At 35.8% G+C, this 17,840-nt stretch overlaps 1 protein-coding gene across 21 annotated transcripts in view; it reads left to right on the top strand.

Moving 5' to 3' along the window:
• RP1 (RP1 axonemal microtubule associated) overlaps positions 1-17,840 on the top strand; it is a 440,182-nt gene that overhangs the window by 234,228 nt on the left and 188,114 nt on the right. For 13 of the 21 annotated variants that reach the window (XM_070631597.1, XM_070631612.1, XM_070631605.1 and 10 more), the window contains 4 exons: positions 1,389-1,464; positions 2,336-2,412; positions 2,520-2,551; positions 2,725-2,854. In XM_070631597.1, the coding sequence (XP_070487698.1) occupies positions 1,389-1,464; positions 2,336-2,412; positions 2,520-2,551; positions 2,725-2,854 (315 nt within the window). Of the gene's footprint in view, positions 1-1,388; positions 1,465-2,335; positions 2,413-2,519; positions 2,552-2,724; positions 2,855-9,944; positions 9,981-17,840 lie in introns of all 21 variants that reach the window. The other 8 variants (XM_070631602.1, XM_070631607.1, XM_070631594.1 and 5 more) reach the window with 1 other exon arrangement.

Raw genomic sequence — 17,840 nt, 5'->3', positions numbered from 1 at the left:
TTTTTAAATCAATATTCTCATTACCTCCAAAAGTTTTCTTTATAGACTCTTCAGTAGTTCTCAATCCATTTCAGAGTTCTGGTAATATTTTATTTTTCCTTAAATGAGTCAAGGAATTCTTTTTTTGTTGTTGTTGGTAGCACTTAAAAATGAAATGAAAGAAAGCATTTTGGAGGATGACATTCCAGGCATAGGGAACAGCATATGTAAAGGCATAGAATCATGAATGTTAATCATCTGTGGCAGTGGTTTTCAAAATGTGGTTCCTGGATCATCAGCATTGCTTGGGATCTTGTTGAAAATTCAATTCTTGCAATCTTTTCTGGGATGACAAACCATTCTGGTTTGCCTAGGCCTGCCCTGGTATTAGTACTGAAAATCTTGCCTTCTGAAAAACTCCTCTGTTTGTGGCAAACTGTGACAGTCAGTCACCTTAGATTGCCTATTCCAGGCCTACTGAATCAGAAACTTGGTGAAGGGTTCAGTGCTCTGTGTTTCATAATCCCTGCTGTGGTTCTGATACAAGCTAAAATCTGAGAACCACTGAACTAGGGATCTATGAGGAGTTTGGCACAGCTCAGTGATAGGAGTATGAGATGAGGGTTGAAGTTGGAGAGTAAGCAGAGACCAGGCAATGAAGACCCTTGTATGCTTTGTTAAAGAATTTTACCGTATAGCTAAGTATTAACTCATCAACTGAGGGAGTTTTAATTAGAAGAGGATATATTTTGAGCTGGCTCTTTGTGTAGATTATACCCCTGTGACGAGGTAAATATTCCATCTTATCTATAAGTTAAGTTGTATTTTAAGTTGTATTTTAACCAATTCTACTTTGCAAATTAATATAAAATTAAACATTTAAAAACAGGTTACTATCTTCATGTGTATCAGCTCAGTCTGTGTGCTTGGACAGAGTTTCTGAATGACTTCATTTTTAGCTTATCAAAACATATATTTTGTTTATGTAGACTTCATCCAAATTTGAACTTTAATAACTTTCTATGTATATGTTTTGGAAATAGAAAGTATTGTTAACTTATCAGATGTATTCTTTGGAAGATGTTAGGTCAAGGATTATAAGTGCAGTTTATGAAATCAAGACCAACTACGGAATTTTTCTATTTTCAGCTGTTTAGAAAATCATATTGAAGTAGATATCATGAAATATAAAGTCTTAAAATATGCTGTGCTTTTGTTGCATGTATAAGAAATATGTTTAAATGCTTCTTACAGCTTGCTTCATACTTGCTTTAATTGAAGTATTAAAACTTAAAGGTGTACAAAGCCTTTATGTATGTTGGAAGCTAGAACATCTTTCTCAAAACTTCAAGTAATACCTAAACCATACATATTCACACTACATTTTTCTTTCCCTAATTTGTGTTTAGGAAATGGATGGTTTCTTGAAGATGTTGTAGTCAAGGATCCCACAACAAACCGTGAATACACCTTCTTTTGTCACAGGTTTGTAGGTGTGCTTTTACATTGAACAAAGTAATTTCATATTATTCAGTTTCTCAAGGTTCATGTACGTTAGAGACCTGGATAGCTTGTTCACTTATTCCTGGTAATTTGTCCTTTGTTGGGAAACTTTTGTGAACATTGATTTTAGAGGCTGCCTCTTCTATTTAGACAGATATCCGTTATGTTTATGATCATTCCTGGTGAAACAAATTTAAGTCTTTCTCGATAAATTAAGGTAGATTTTTAAAATATGATTTCTCTTTACATATCAGTAAGGAGAATGAAAATTTCTGTCAAGAAAAGTTATTCCCTTTGACCAGGTCCCAAATTAGGTTCACAAATAATAAATATACAAAATAAATGTTGCATGTGGCTTTTATACAACAATGACATTGCTGACCCACTGTCACTAGGTCTTGATTTTTGAGTTATTTTCTCAATAGTGGTGATAGATTTGTTCTTTCTTTCAACACTCTCTTTCCTCTTTCCCCATGGAACCAATAATAGCCCTTTATGAAAAAACTCACTATAATTTGAATTGTAGTTAGTGGCCAATGAACAGGATAAAATAATTGGTCTAGTAGATGTAAGATCTGTGACCTTGGTAGGCTAACTGATTGAGTAACTCACCTGTGGATTAGAGAAAAACATGTTTCATCCTTACTTGAGTGCAGCTTCTCCTACCTCCCTTGCACTCTAGTAGTCATTTTTTACATTTCCTTTTTTATTTTCTACTTCTCTGCTTTTACCAACTGGATAACCATGGCTTTTTCCAATTCCCATTATCCATTATTTCTAACGGCTAGATAATTGCCTGTCGTTAGTGTAAATATAAAGCCAGAATTTAATCAATACACTTTTCTTTCTGCAGATGGCTGGATCAAGGGGAAGATGATGGTAAAATTGTCAGAGAACTGTATGCCAGGGACTACAATATCATCTCTGCAAGTGAGTGTCATGTACACACCTGTCTTAGAAAATTCTGTTTTATGAATTTTCTGTTGAGGAAAGTATGACACTGTTGAAATTAACGGTCTTCTCTTTTCTATCCTCAGGGCAGAAGCTAGAATTTAATAGAAAAGAAACAGTAAGAATTTATTTTGGGGCTTAAATTATTTCGTACAAATGTTTAAATAGCAATTTGATGTATTAAAACAAAACAGTATATAGTGTTTATTAAGGAGTATTTCTTAGTAATTTCTTCTCTTTATCTTCTCATGTTGGTGTTTTTTGTTTGCTTTGTTTGGTTTCTCTGTTTAGTGGGCTGCAGAAAGCTGGAAGTTTATGAAAGGAAACACTCTTCAGTTCTACAACAGGCTTACTGGAGGATTTGTCCGTCTGCATCCAAATGGCACAGTTGACGCAGTTGGAAAGAAGACAGACAAATATGGTAAAATCCTTGGCCAAAGCATGTGGTGGCTATGGCAGGTTTGGAAGCTGGAGAAGGGTGGGTTTCTAGACGTAGTTTAATTTATAGTTTTGCTGCTTCTTTTTCAGATGGCTTTACACCAGTATTAGGCTATTTAAATAATTCACTCTCTGCATTAATGCAGATGATCAATAGATGACAAGCTTTAAATCTGGGCAGACAATGTCATTATGCAGAATAGTACTCCATGAAAAAACTCATATTTGTTATTACTTAATTGAAGAATAAGATTTAGGCAGTTAACATTGACTGTTCATAAAAAGCAACCTTTGTAGCTGTTGAATACAATGGCCATTTAAGGAATTAAGTTGGTTCTACTAAATATCAAATGCCTACTCTGTTCAAAACACCATGTTAAATCATTTGAAGGCCACAGAAATAACTAAGACATTATCCTGAATTCCAGAGATTCATAATCTATTGAGGAAGACAAGCATAGACAATTCTAATAATGGTTGTTTGTAGCTAATATCATAATAAAGTTATGAGGAAAAACTAGGCAAAGAAAAACTAACTTTGATGTTTAATATCAGCATGTCATGAAGCTATGACCATAGAATTGATGAAGAAGGAGTAAATTGATATGGTGGATCTTTGACTGTAAACCCAAAACCTCCAACTCTTCTTGAAATTAAGACCTTCACTATTTAAACAAAATTTGCCTGCTGAATCTTATGAATGTAACTTTGCTGTACGTTTAGAAATTGTGCTGTTCAAATAGTCAGCAGATGTGCTGGGGATACTAACCTATGGCAGTTCCTCAAAATGTAACCTCCTCCACCTCGTATTAGAGATCCTAGAAAATAATCCAATTTTCTCCTCTGTGAAAATATGTGGGAGTCTTAAGGATACTTCGTAGTAGCTTCTGTTTCCAAAATTGGTCTATTCCTCAGACATTTGTTTCACCTTGGGATCACTTATCCACTTAGATCAGTCAAGATGACCTTTCATATCCTGTTCCTTGGGGTCCCTGCTGCTGATGCTCTTTTTCGTTCTTGAATATAGTAGATTGTATTTCCAAGTGTGATTGGAAAAATATCTCCTACTGTTAAATCAGAAACTATGAAGGATCTAAGTTTTACCCTATTTGCAAAAAACGTGAGAGCACTGAGTCAAAGACCAAGACCATTTATTTCTCACAGCAAATGCAGCAGCCAGAGCAACATCTTGTGTCAGTTTTCCAGCCACAATCCCACAGTATCATGAGATGAGGGCTTGATGGTACCAACATATGTGGTTGAGTGCATTAAAGGAGAGAAATTCCCAAATTAGGAGACTCTGATCCTATATAGGGTTGCTCATCCTTCCTTCCAGAGTTAGAGGAGAGACAGAATTTGTCTTTATTCCGGAATCTAGGTGAATCTTCTCTAGGGAAGAGAAGGAAAGGTCTTTGCCTTTACCCTCTGGGGCATCTCCAGAGAGAGAGAGAGAGAGCTCTAAGCTTTACTATGCTGGAATGTTTCTTCATGCAAATATTTTGTAAACACCTTCATTTAGAGGGACTGGACCATGCAGGAACACTACAGATGGAGGGACAACTGTCTTCGAATACTCATCCCACCAGTTAGTTATAAACTTGCCACTCCCACATCAAGAAGTGGAGTTGATTTCCTTACCCCTTGCTGGGTCAGCACTTTCTATGTGTTTTGATTGACAGAATGCAGATAAAGCAATGCTGTAACTTTCCAGATTTGCATCTTCTACCTTCACTTCTTGGATTAATCCTTCTTGGAAGCCAGCCCTCATGCTATGAGAAAGCCCAAATAGCCCTGCAGTGAGGTCCCCAGGGAAAGAACTAATGGCACTGACAGCCCCAGCTGGATTCCTGACCTGCAGCCAATACCAACTGCCAGGCATGTGGGTCCCTGTGTAGAGCAAACTAACTAGTAGATGATGAAAATAGAGAAACTTTTTACCCATTAGTGTTTCTAGCATCTTAATATGCTAGTCCTATAATATATAATGTAGAATGAGCAGTCCTAAAAAAAGGCAGGTGCAGGATAATATGAGTAATTTTCCTTGATGTAACTGACATTTTTGTAACAGGAGATCTTTTATGTGTGATAATTACTTGCAGCATTATTTCCTGGTGTTATGCTCAGTGTCCCATAAATTCACACTCATGAATCAGTTTTCACTTGCCTGGAAAGTGTTGTGATGAACAATACTGACCCGTGAACGTCTTTTCAGGAAAATATTTTAAGAACATGTCTCTGAGATATATTGGCTTATAATTTTCACTCCACAAAACAATGTTGTTTTTATCACCATGTACCAGTCTTTCTATTTAGTTATCAAACCGGTTGTGAATTTAGCTATTTCTGCACTCACACTGCACTCACTTCTCTGAGTGCTACTGAACCATTTTTTGGCAATCTGAACCTAAAAGCAGATACACAGCATGAGAATATCTTTGAAATACCAACCACAAGGAGCTTCGTTTTATGATCATAAATGCTTAGGTTTTTGTTTTTGTTTTTTAAAGATTGGCACCTAAGCTAACATCTGTTGTCAATCTTCCTTTTTTTTCTTCTTCTTCTCTCCAAAGCCCCCTGTACATAGTTGTATAGTCTAGTTGTAGGTCCTTCTGGTTGTGCTATGTGGGACACCACCTCAGCGTGGCTTGATGCGTGGTGCCATGTCCGTGCCCAGGATCCAAACCAGCAAAACCCTGGGCCACTGAAGTGGAGTGCGTGAACTTAACCACTTGGCCACAGAGCCAGCCCCAGGTCTTCGGTTTTAAAAATAATCCTGTACCAACATTGACAATGACTATCACAATCAAGTCTTCTTGTCTCCAGTGTGGGATCCTAGAACTAGAAGGAAGGACCAGACAACCAAAGCAATTCAGTTTTTAATACTACTTTTAAAACACTTAAACCATTGATGGCTACTTTGTGTCGAGACCACTTTCACGAACTTCTCATCCCCTGAAATTTCAAAAGATTTACCATAAAATATAGATGCACAGATTTCCCCACATATGGTAATCTTCTTTCAAGAAGAAAAATTTCATAATCTAAATTCAGATTTATTTCTTATATTCTTAAAAGGATTAAGCATGCATTTAAAAATGTACAATATATCATATCATGAGAAGTTTCTAATATGTCATTATTGTCCTCTGTATTGTCTCTAATGATCTATGTAAATAGTTGTACCAGGTTTTGTTTTTTGTGTTTGGAGTGTTTGTTTGGTGCTGTGTCAGATTAGAGCATATGGAAGAGGTGACTGAATTCTTCTGTGTGGAGGTTTTAAAATATATCCACAAATTACTTGACACTGACCACTTCAAAAGGTGGGGGCTAGTCCTCTCTCCTTGAGTATGGACTGGATTAGGTGATTTTCTTCTAACAGGTAGAATATGGTGGAAGTGTCTGTATGTGACTTTTGCGACTAGATCATAAAAGACATGACAGGTTTCTCCTTGTACTCTCTCTTGGATCACTCACTCTGGGGGAAGCCAACCATCATGTCATATGGGCATTCAAGCAGCCCTATGGAGAGGCCAGCATGGCAAGGAACTGAAGCCTCTTACCGACAGTCATGTGAATGAGCCATCTTGTGAGAGGATCCTCCAGCCCCAGTCAAGACTTCAGATGATGACAGCCCCATCCAACAACTTGAGCGCAAACTCACAAGAGACCTTGACCCAGAGTCATCTAGATAAGTTGTTCCCAAATTCCTGACCTACAGAAATTGTAAGGTAGTAAATGTTTTAAGCTACTAAAGTTTTGGAGTAATATTTTACACAGCAATAGATCACTAATATGGTAGTTTAGACACTGTTCTGTAAGACAGCTACTCTTAGTACTTTCTCATTCTGGACTCTATGATGACTTCCATCTTACCTTCACACTAAGTTATGGCCAGGAATGGAAATGGCAGTGTCTCTCCTATCTGTAATCTGAATCCTCATCTTTTGTCTTATATGGCTGATTCAATTCTACATTCTGCATTGATGCAATGGGTAGTCCTGAATATTCAGTGTAATTCTTCTATACTGAAAACTATAAAACATTTTTTGTGTGTGTGTGTGAGGAAGATTGTCCCTGAGCTAACATCTGTGCCAATCTTCCTCTATTTTGTATGTGGGATGCTGGCACAGTGGGGCTTGATGAACAGTGTAAGGTCTGTGCCCAGGATCTGAACCTGTGGACACAGGACTGCCAAAGTGGATCATGCAGACTTAACTACCATGCAACCAGGCCAGCCTCTATAAAACATTTTTGAAAGAGATTAAAGAAGACCTGAATAAGTGGAAAAACATCCCCTGTTCATGGAATTGAAGACTTAGTATTGTTAATATGGTAGTACTCCTCAAAGTGATCTCTAGATTCAAATCAATCCTCATCAAAATCCCATAGCCTTTTCTGAAAAAATGGAAAAATTAATCCTAATTTTCATATGGAATTCAGGGGACCCCCAAATAGCCAAAACAATAGTGAAAAAGAAGAACCAAGTTGGAAGACTCACATTTCCTAATTTTACAAATTACTACAAAGCTACAGTAATCAAAATACTACAGTACTGGCATAAAGACAGACAAATAGTTCAATGGGATAGTGTTTTATATTTTTTTATGAGATAGTCAGTCAGGTTCAGCCACAGAGGAGACACAGGAGAGCCTTGGGAAAACAGCGTTCGTTATACTCACAGGTCCTAGACCCAGGAGGCACAGCACGCCATGAAGGACTACATGAAAAAACACTGGGGTGGTTAGGCGACAGAAGACGGGAGGGAGGGAGCACTTAGACTATGGCACTTATTGGAGTTTCCCTAGGAAAGACAAGTCAGGGCAGGGTAAACAGAATTGGCTACTTTCAGTAACTTCAGCAAGGTTGGGTCATAGTGGTGATCTCTAGTTTCCTGATACTTCACCCTGGGATGATTAAGGCAGAGGAATGTTGCCTCCTGGGATGCATGGGCCAGAAAGAGGAGGTATGGCTCTGGATCAGTTAGTTTGCATATCAAAAATATGCTGTAGGCAGGGCCTTTTGCTATCTCTAAGAGTTGGCTAGCCCAGGAGGAACAGTCTCTCTCCCAACCTAAAAGAAAGGTCTTTTAAGATGTCAAATCATCATAATATATAAAAAATTTTAAATATGTACAATGCAAATAGAATCAAGAGTCTAGAAATAAACCTGTATATATATGGTCAATTGATTTTTGATGAAGGTGGCAAGACCATTCAATTTGGAAAGTATAGTCTCTTCAACAAATGGTGCTGGGACAACTGGATATTCAAATGCAAAAGAATGAAACTGGACCCTTACTTCATACCATATACACAATTTAACTCAAAATGAACCAAAGACCTAAGTGTAAGAGCTAAAACTATAAAACTCTTAAAAAAACATAGTTGTAAATTTGCACATCCTTGAAATAGTCAGTGATTTCTTAGATATGACATCAAAAGCACAGGCAACAAAGAAAAACATAGATAAATTGGACATCATCAAATTAAAAACTTGTGCATCAAAGGATACTATTAAGAGATGACAGGGTAACCCACAAAATGGGAGAAAATATTTATAAATCATATATCTGATAAAGATCTAGAATCTCAATTACATAGAAAGCTCTTAAAAGTCCACAACAAAAAGAGAAACAACTCAATAAAAAAAATAGGCAAGGGTCGGCCCTGTGGCGAGTGGTTAAGTTCACGCGCTCTGCTGCAGGCAGCCCAGTGTTTCGTCGGTTCGGATCTTGGACACGGACATGGCACTGCTCGTCAGGCCACGCTGAGGCGGCGTGCCACGTGCCTCAACTAGAAGGACCCACAGCTAAGAGTGTACAACTGTGTACTGGGGAGCTTTGGGGAGAAAAAGGGAAAAAGATAAAATCTTAAAAAAAAATAGGCAAAGAACTTAAATAGACATTTATCCAAAGATGATATACAAATGGCCAACAAATACATGAAAAAGCGTTCAATGTCATTAGTATTAGGAAAGTGCAAATCAAAACCACAATGAGGTACCACTTCATACCCACTAGTATGGCAATAATCAAAATAACAGAAAATAGCAAGTGTTGGTGATAATGTGGAGAATTGGAACCTTCATACGTTGCTGGTGGAAGTGTAAAATGATTCAGCTGCTTTGGAAAACGATTTGGCAGTTCATCAATAAGTTAAAGAGTTACCATGTGACCTAGAAATTACACTCCTAGGTACATATCCAAGAAAATCGAAAATAAAAGCTTGTGCATGGATGTCATAGCACTATTTACAATAGCCAAAAGATGGAAGCAACCCAAATTTCCATCAACTGATGAATGTATGAACAAATGTGATGTATTCATACAATGGAATATTATTGAGCCATAAAAAGGAATGAATAATGTGCTACAACATGGGTGGACCATGAAAACATTGTGCTAAGTGAAAGAAGACAGACACAAAAGATCAAACATTGTATGAGTTCATTTATCTGAAATATTCAGAATAGGCAAATTCATAGAGACAGAAATTAGAGTAGCCGGTGCTGGAGGGGAGAGGAGGAGGGAATGGAGATTGACTGCTTAATGGGTACAGATTTTCTTTTGGGATGATTACAATGTTCTGGAACTAGATAGTGGTACTGGTTGCACAATATGAGTGCACTACATAACACTGAATTGTACACTTTAAAGTGGTTAAAATGGTGAATTTTATGTTATATTATTTTACCATGCTTTTTAAAAATAGCAGTGAGCCATCGTACACCATACAACAGTGGGGATAAAATTCACATTTGTAATTCTTATGAATTTATATGTTTATTAAAAATTTTCTAACAGAAAGCCAGTAAAGTGTTTTGAGGAAGGAACAACTCTTTCCATTTCTCACGAAGGTATTATTTCATTTGGCAATCTGCTTGAATGGAGCTTATTACAAACAAACGAATGTGTATAACAGGAAGATATAAAATGGTAAGGTAAACCCTTCCTGCCAGGAATCCACAATTCACATCATGACTTGAACAAGTTTTATATAAAGGGCATTAGGGCTGGAGTAGGTTTTAGGGAGCACAGAGCTCTAGCACTTTGTCCTTTCCCTTTTCCCTACTAGAGTGGAAGTTAACGGCACTACTCGTGAAGTTTGGAGGTGTGTACCTGAAGAGAACATGTTCTTGGGAGAAAGTTCTCTCTGTACCTCTCGCATTCCTGCATGATCTGGGTCTCCTGTGCAAAGCTATCTACAGCCATTTCAACAATGTCTGTATAAGAAGATGTTCCAAGATAAAGCGCATCCTCCCTCCCTGAAGACTTTCAAGGATAGTAGTGTCTCCTTCCTAGAAAACATTTGTTTCCTGATTAAGATAATAAAGATAGTATCTCCCTGTGGGCAAAGATTGGGCAGGTTTGCTAGCAGCCCCTAATAAGATTGGAGGTTTCCAAAACTTACAGTTCCTCGGCTATGACCCAGAGCCACTTTGTATGCAGCATTTATCTAGTCCCTCTCTACATAGGACTCAGGAGTCAGGGGAACCAATATGAACCTGCTGCTCCTGCTGTGCTGTGTCTAATAAACTGTCAAAATCCAGTTGGACCTGCTGTGTCCTTACTGTCTGAATTTGTGGAAGATGGCTAGCTGTTTTGTGTGTTACATTGGTGTCTTCTTCCAGGCTAGCTGTTTGTTGAATGGCAGGGAAAGAGAGTGGACCTGGAGACAGTAGATCATGGGGAAGGACTACAGGAAGGCAAGCAAAGCAGGAGGGTCCGAGATTGACTGGAGCCCCTAATTTCTATTGAATCTGAGGCCTGGATTCCTGAGTTTCCAGTGATCTTAGACCACGCACAGATAGAACATGTAAGTAGGTACCATCTGGCCACTGTAAATGACTGCCCAGTGCAAAAAGGCCTTGTCTTGATAGGATTCCCCAATATCAGGAGGCTGTTTATGGTATTACAAGAATGCTAATCTAGTGTGACACACACATGAGCCACTATTTTAATTTATGCATTGTTGGATGGAGAAATGACAATGACTAACAGAGGAGGGCTTGCAGTTTTGCCTCCATGGTGACTCACGTGAGCAGTGAATCACCTACTAACCTTACCTGGTGGACGAAGGTGAAAGAGACAGGAAAGCCAGAAGAGAGAAAGCAGGCCATGCCCCTGTTCCTTCCAAGTCGTAGTTTCTAGCAGCCGCACCTGAGCGGGGGCAGTGGGGAGCTTTGAAATTTCAGACAGTGACGGGATTTTAAAGTTACACCACAGCACCAAATATTTATCAGAGAAATAATATTTATTTTTTTAAAAAATTGACTTTAAATTATTTCATCATTCCACAAGAAATCCTTAAGGAAATTTTGTTAAAATTACGTTAAATCTATATATTAACTTGGAAGAAATTGATGTCTTCCAGTATTCAGGCTTTTCCTTTAGGAATTTGTCCTATATCTGTTCATTCATGACTTTATATATATCTATAAATGAATATAGGCATATAGATATAAAGTATATATTATTTAAAATTTTTCTCCCTTCACATAGGTAGTACATTGTCTTGTTAGTGTTATTCTGAGGCTTTTGGTTGCTATTGTAAATACACCCTTTTCCATTATAAATATGACATCTATATAGAAATATATAGAAATTTATAGTTCTTATGTAATTTATTCCATATTTATTAAGCGCCTACTATATGTCAGGCACTGGTCTAGATACGTATTTATCTGTAATCTTACCACTCTACTGCACTCTAATTTAAAGAGCTTTTTCAGGTTTTACAAATATAATAAATTTATCTACTACTTCCCAATAGTTACATCTGTTATTTTGATTTCAAACACCTTTCCGCTGGAAAATATCCTTAAGGAGGTGATATAGTGGGGGTATTCTCAATTTGTAATTAATTTTAATGGAATTTCTTTGTTGTGTATTAAGAGTTGTGTATTTGAAGAGGAGTTGATAAATAATATCACTTTCTTCTCCTCCTAAGCACAGAATCAATTAAGAAATGAGATACAAAACACAGAAAATGGAAATCAAAATCTTGGCTTTATTACTGATGGAGTCAAGTGGAGATTTGGGGGATGTCTCAGCTTGCAAACTCTCCCCAGAATGAGACAAAATTACCTACCCAAGCATAGGCAGTGTTGGGCAATGCCAGGCTCCCTTATGGAGACTGTCCCTTACCAGTGACAGAGAGCACAGAGAAAAGACCTTCTGTAAAGGTGGCCCCACTGGGGCTAGGAAGAGCCTAAGTTGAAATACCTAGCTCCTTTCAAAGTCACCAGAGTTGCCCTCTATTCCCTGGTATGCAGTGAAAGGGAGCATGAGAGCTGGCATGGAGGAAGGTTCCCCCTTAATGTTATATATGATGTAGTTATTGATTTTTAAATATGTATCCTTTAGAGTGCTGAGAAGTAATCTATTTCTAATTTTACTATGAACTTTATTAAAAATGATTTAAAAGCTAAAAACTGTTAAGTGCTACTACGTTTCTGTTTGGCATCTACTGGATTCATAATACAATTTTTCATATTGGATTTAAAGTTAATTTATGTTGCTTAAATATTTCTTTTTTAGAAATTATAAATCCTTTTCACAGGAGAGATTCATTAAATGTACATACACACACATTTAAGTATTTAATGTGTGCCAGATGCTAGTCTAGATGCTGGAGATATTACAGCAATCAAAAAGGTAAAAATCGGTGTGCCTGCTTAGAGTTTACATTCCAATGAGGTTAGTCTTTCTATTTTGAGGGGAGAGGGGAAGTATTTTCAGCTTCTGATTTTATACTTTTTATGCCTCAGATTCATTGAGATATAATTGACATATAACATTGTGTAAGTTTAGGTATGCAATGCGATGATTTGATAAGCATATATATTACAAAATGATTATCACAATAAGGTTAGTTAACACATCCATGACTTCGTATAATTACAATTTTTTTTGTTGTGATAACGTTTAAGATCTAATCTTTTAGCAACTTTCAACTATATAATACAGTATTGTTAATAATTGTCACTATGCTGTATATTAGATCCTCAGAACTTATTCATCTTATACCTCGAAGTTTGTATACTTTGACCAGCATCTCCTCATTTCCCCTACCTCTCAGCCCTAGCAATCACCATTCTACTCTCTCTTTCTATGAGTTTGGCTCTTTTTTTGATTCCACATATAAATGAGATCATACAATATTCGACTTTCTCTGACTGACTTAACTTAGCATAAGGTCCTCAAAATCCATTCATGTTTTCACAAATGGCAGGATTTTCTTCTCTTTTGTGATTGAATAATATTAATATATGTCTCAATATCTATATATCTGTGTCTATACCTATATATCCCGTTTCTTGTCCATTCATCTGTCAATACACTTAGGTTGTTTCCATTTCCTGGCTGTTGTGAACAATGCTGCAATGAACATGGGCGTGCATATATTTCTTCAAGACAATGATTCATGTCCTTTGGATATATAGCCAGAAGTGGGACTGCTGGATCATATGGTAGTTCTATTTTTAATTTTTTGAGGAATCCCCATAGTGTTTGCCGTAGTGGCTGTACCGATTTGCTTTCCCACGAATAGTGCACCAGAGTTCTCTTTCCTCTGTATTCTTGCCAGCATTTGTTATCTCTTGTCTTTTTGATGATAGCTATTCTAACAGGTGTGAGGTAGTATCTCATTGAGGTTTTGACTAGCATTTTCCTGACGACTAGTGATGTTGAGCACCTTTTCATTAACTTGTCATTAGCCATTTGTATGTCTTTGGAAAAATATCTCTTCAAGTGCTCTGCCTATGTTTTAATCAGATTGTTTGTTTCTTTCCTATTATGAGTTGCTTTTATAATTTGGAAATAAACTACTCATTAGATATATGGTTTGCAAATATTTTCTGCCATTCGATAGGTTGACTTTTCATTTTGTTGGTTGGTTCCTTTGCTCTACAAGAGCTTTTTGTTTGATGTAGTCCCATTTGTTGATTTTTGCTTTTGTTGCGTGTGCTTTTGGTGTCATATCCAAATGATAATTGCCAAGACCGATGTAAAGGAGCTATGGTCCTAGTGTTCTTCAAGGAGTTTTATGGTTTCAGGTCTTATGTTTAAGTCCTTAATCCATTTCAAGTTACTTTTTGTGAGTAATGTAAGCTTGGGTTTCAGTTTTGTTTTTTGGCAGGTGGATATCCAGTTTCCCAGCACTGTTTACTGAAGAGTCTACCCTTTGCCCGTTGTGAAATATTAGTTGACTGTATATGCGTTGGTTTATTTCTTGGCTGTCTATTCTTTTCCATTGGTTTATGTGTCTGTTTTAATGCAAATACCATACTGTTTTGATTGCTATAGTTTTGTAGTGTAGTTTAAAATAAGGAACTGTGATGTTCTTTCTCAAGATTACTTTGTTCTTTGTTCTTTCTCAAGATTACTTTGGCTATTCAGGGTCTTTTGTGGTTCTATACAAATTTTAGGATTTTTTTCTATTTCTCTGAAAAATGTCAATGGAATTTTGATAGGGATTGTGTTGAATCTATTGATGGCTTTGGGTAGTATAGACATTTTAACAATGTTAACTCTTCCAATTCATGAACACAGGATATCTATTTATTTGTGTCTTTAATTACTTTCATCAAAGTCTTATAATTTTTGGTGTATAGTTCTTTCACTTTCTTGATTAAATTTATTCTTAACATTTTATTGTTTTTGATGCTATTATAAATGGGATTGTTTATTTCTTTTTCAGGCAGTTCACTGTTAGTGTATAGAAACTCAATTGATTTTTTTGTGTGTTGATTCTATATCTTTCAGCTTTACTGAATTTCTTTATTAGTTCTAACAACTTTTGATAGATACTTTAGGATTTTCTATATATAAGATCATATCATCTGCAAATAGAGACAGTGTTACTTTTTTCTTTTTAATTTGGATGCCTTTTATTTCTTTTTCTTGCCTAATAGCTCAGACGAGGACTTCCATTACTGTGTTGAATAGGAATGGTGATAGTGGACACCCTGTATTCTTCCTGATCTTAGAGGAAAGACTTTCAATCTTTCATCATTGAGGATGATGTTAACTGTGGGCTTGTCATATATGGCCTTTATTGTGTTAAGAAATGTTTCTTTTATTCCCACTTTGTTGAGAGTTTTTTTCATGAAAGGATTTTGAATTTTGTCAAGTGCTTTTTCTGCATCTATGGAAATAATCATATGATTTTTGTCTTTCATTCTATTAACATAATGTATCACATTTATTGATTTGTGTATTTTGAACCATCATTGAATCTCAGGAGTAAATCCCACTTCCTCATATGTATGATCCTCTTAATATGCCTTTGAATTTGGTTTAATAGTATTTTGTTGAGAATTTTTGCATCTGTATTCATGAGGGATACTATAGTGCCTGTAGTTTTCTATTCTTGCCATGTCTTTATCTGGCTTTGGTATTGGGGTAATGCTTGTCTAGTAAAATGAATTTAGGAGTGTTCCCTCCTCTTCAATTTTTTGGAAGAGTTTGAGAAGGATTAGTCATAAATTTTTTTTTAAATGTTTGGTAAATTTTACCTGTGAAGCCATCTGGTCCTGGGCTTTTCTTTTTTGAGAAGTTCTTGATTATTGATTCAATTTTCTTACTTGTTCTGTTGTTCCTAACTTGTTCAGATTGTCTGCTTCTTCATGATCCAGTCTTGGTAGGATGTATGTTTCTAGGACCTTATCCATTTCTTCTAGGTTTTTCAATTTATTGGTGTATAATTGTTCATAGTAGTCTTTTATGATCCTTTGTATATCTGTGGTTTCAATTGTAATGTCTCCTCCTTCATTTATAATTTTATTTGAGTCTTCTCTCTTGTTTCTTGGTTAGTCTAGCCAAAGATTTGTCAATTTTGTTTATCTTTTCAAAAAACCAACTCTTAGTTTTGTTGATCTTTTCTATTGTTTTATTCTCTATTTCATTTATTTCTCCTCTGATCTTTATCTCCTTCCTTCTGATAACTTTGGGCTCAGTTCTTGTTTTTCTAGTTTTTTGAGGTATAAAGTTAGGTTGTGTATTTGATATATTTCTTTTTTCTTAATTTAGGCATTTATCACTGTAAACTTTCCTCTTAGAACTGCTTTTGCTGCATCCCATAAGTTTTGATATGTTGTGTTTCCATTTTCATTTGTTTCAAGATATATTTTGATTTCCCTTTTGATTTCTTCTTTCACTTAGTTGTTAAGGAAGTGTTACTTAATTTTCACATATTTGTGAATTTTCCAGTTTCATTCCTGTGTTTGTTCTGGTTTCATTCCGTTTTGGTTGGAAAAGATACTTAGTACGATTTCAATTGTTTTAAATTTGCTAAAACTTCTTTTGTGACCTAATCTGTGATCTATCCTGGAGAATGTTCCATGTGCAGTTGAGAAAAATGTGTGTTCTGCTGCTGATGGCTGGAATGTTCTGTATGTGTCTGTTAAGTCCATTTGGTCTTAAATATAGTTCAAATCCAATATTTGATAATTGATTTTTATCCGGATGATCTGCCCATTGTTGAAAGTAGGGTATCAATGCCTCCTACTATTATTGTATTGTTGTCTATTTCTCCCTTCAAATGTCAGTATTTGCTTGATATATTTAGTTGCTCCGATATTGGGTGCACATATGTATATTTATAATTAAGTTCTTTTGATGAATTGACCCCTTAATCATTATATAATGAAATGTTTTTTTGGTAACATTTTTTGACTTCAGGTCCATTTTGTTTGATGTAAGTATGAATGGCCTTACTCCCTTTTGGTTTCCATTTGCATGGAATATCTTTTTCCATCTCTTCACTTTGAGCTTATGTGTGTCATTAAAGCTAAAGTGAGTCTCTTATAGGGAGCATATAGTTGGGTGGTGTTATTTATTCATTCAGACACTCTTGCCTTTTGATTGGAGAATGTAATCCATTTACATTTAAAGTAATTTTTGATACGTTAGGACTTACTAAGACCATCTTACTGTTTTGTAGTTTTTTGTTCCTTTCGTCCTCTTATTGTCTTACTTTGTTGTTAATTAATGATTTTTCATTTTTACTTATTTGATATTTGATATAACTCTTTCCCCTAATTGTAAAAAATTAATAATACTCATCATAAAATATTTCATAAATACATTTAAAGCATAAATATGAAAATTTAAATTGCCTGTAAATCTATTACCTAGTGATAAGCAGTGAATTTAGTTCATTTCCTTGTAGTTTTGCGTGTATATAAATATACACATATACAGCATTATGTGAAATATAACAAATATTATGAAATATTACATTTTATGTATATAGTTTTAAATACACAATAGACTAAGTGTATTCAACATAGAATTTTAATTTTGCTCTTAGTATTATTACATGAGTATTTTTTACATGTTATCGAATATTCTCAAAGGCATTAAAATAATATATACTCCACTGTATAAATTTGCCACATGGATATGACATTCTGTATTTTGATAAATATACTATTGTTCTGTTATCTCTGATGTTTCTATTATATCTCAGTATTTTCTTTCTTTTTTCTTTTTTGAGGAATATTAGCCCTGAGCTAACATCCATGCCCATCTTCCTCTACTTTATATGTGGGATGCCTGACACAACATGGCTTGACAAGTGGTGCGTAGGTCTGCACCTGGAATCTGAACCGGTGAACCCTGGGCCGCCGAAGTGGAATGTGTGAATTTAACTGCTGTGCCACTGGGACAGCCCCCTGGTTATTTTCTTAATAAAGATTGCTGAAAAATAGGATTACTAGGCTAAATATAAAGAAAATTTTAAGGCATCTTATACATATTGTCTTATCTCTTTCCAGAAGAGTTATATCAATTAACACTCTCATACATGGTGCCTGAGTGTCTTATATTTTTTCTTTTTCTAAGCTTATCTGCTTTATTTTTTACTTTTTATTGATGTATCATTGGTTTGTAACATTATACAAATTTCAGGTGTAGATCATTATATTTTGGTTTCTGTGTAGACTACATCATGTTCACCTCCCAAAAA

The sequence above is a fragment of the Equus przewalskii genome, chromosome 8 (genome assembly GCF_037783145.1).
Source record: "Equus przewalskii isolate Varuska chromosome 8, EquPr2, whole genome shotgun sequence".
NCBI classification, from domain to species: Eukaryota; Metazoa; Chordata; class Mammalia; order Perissodactyla; family Equidae; genus Equus; species Equus przewalskii.
The sequence above is the reverse complement of the archived record's forward strand: the minus strand, read 5'-3'. Positions and strand labels throughout refer to the sequence as shown.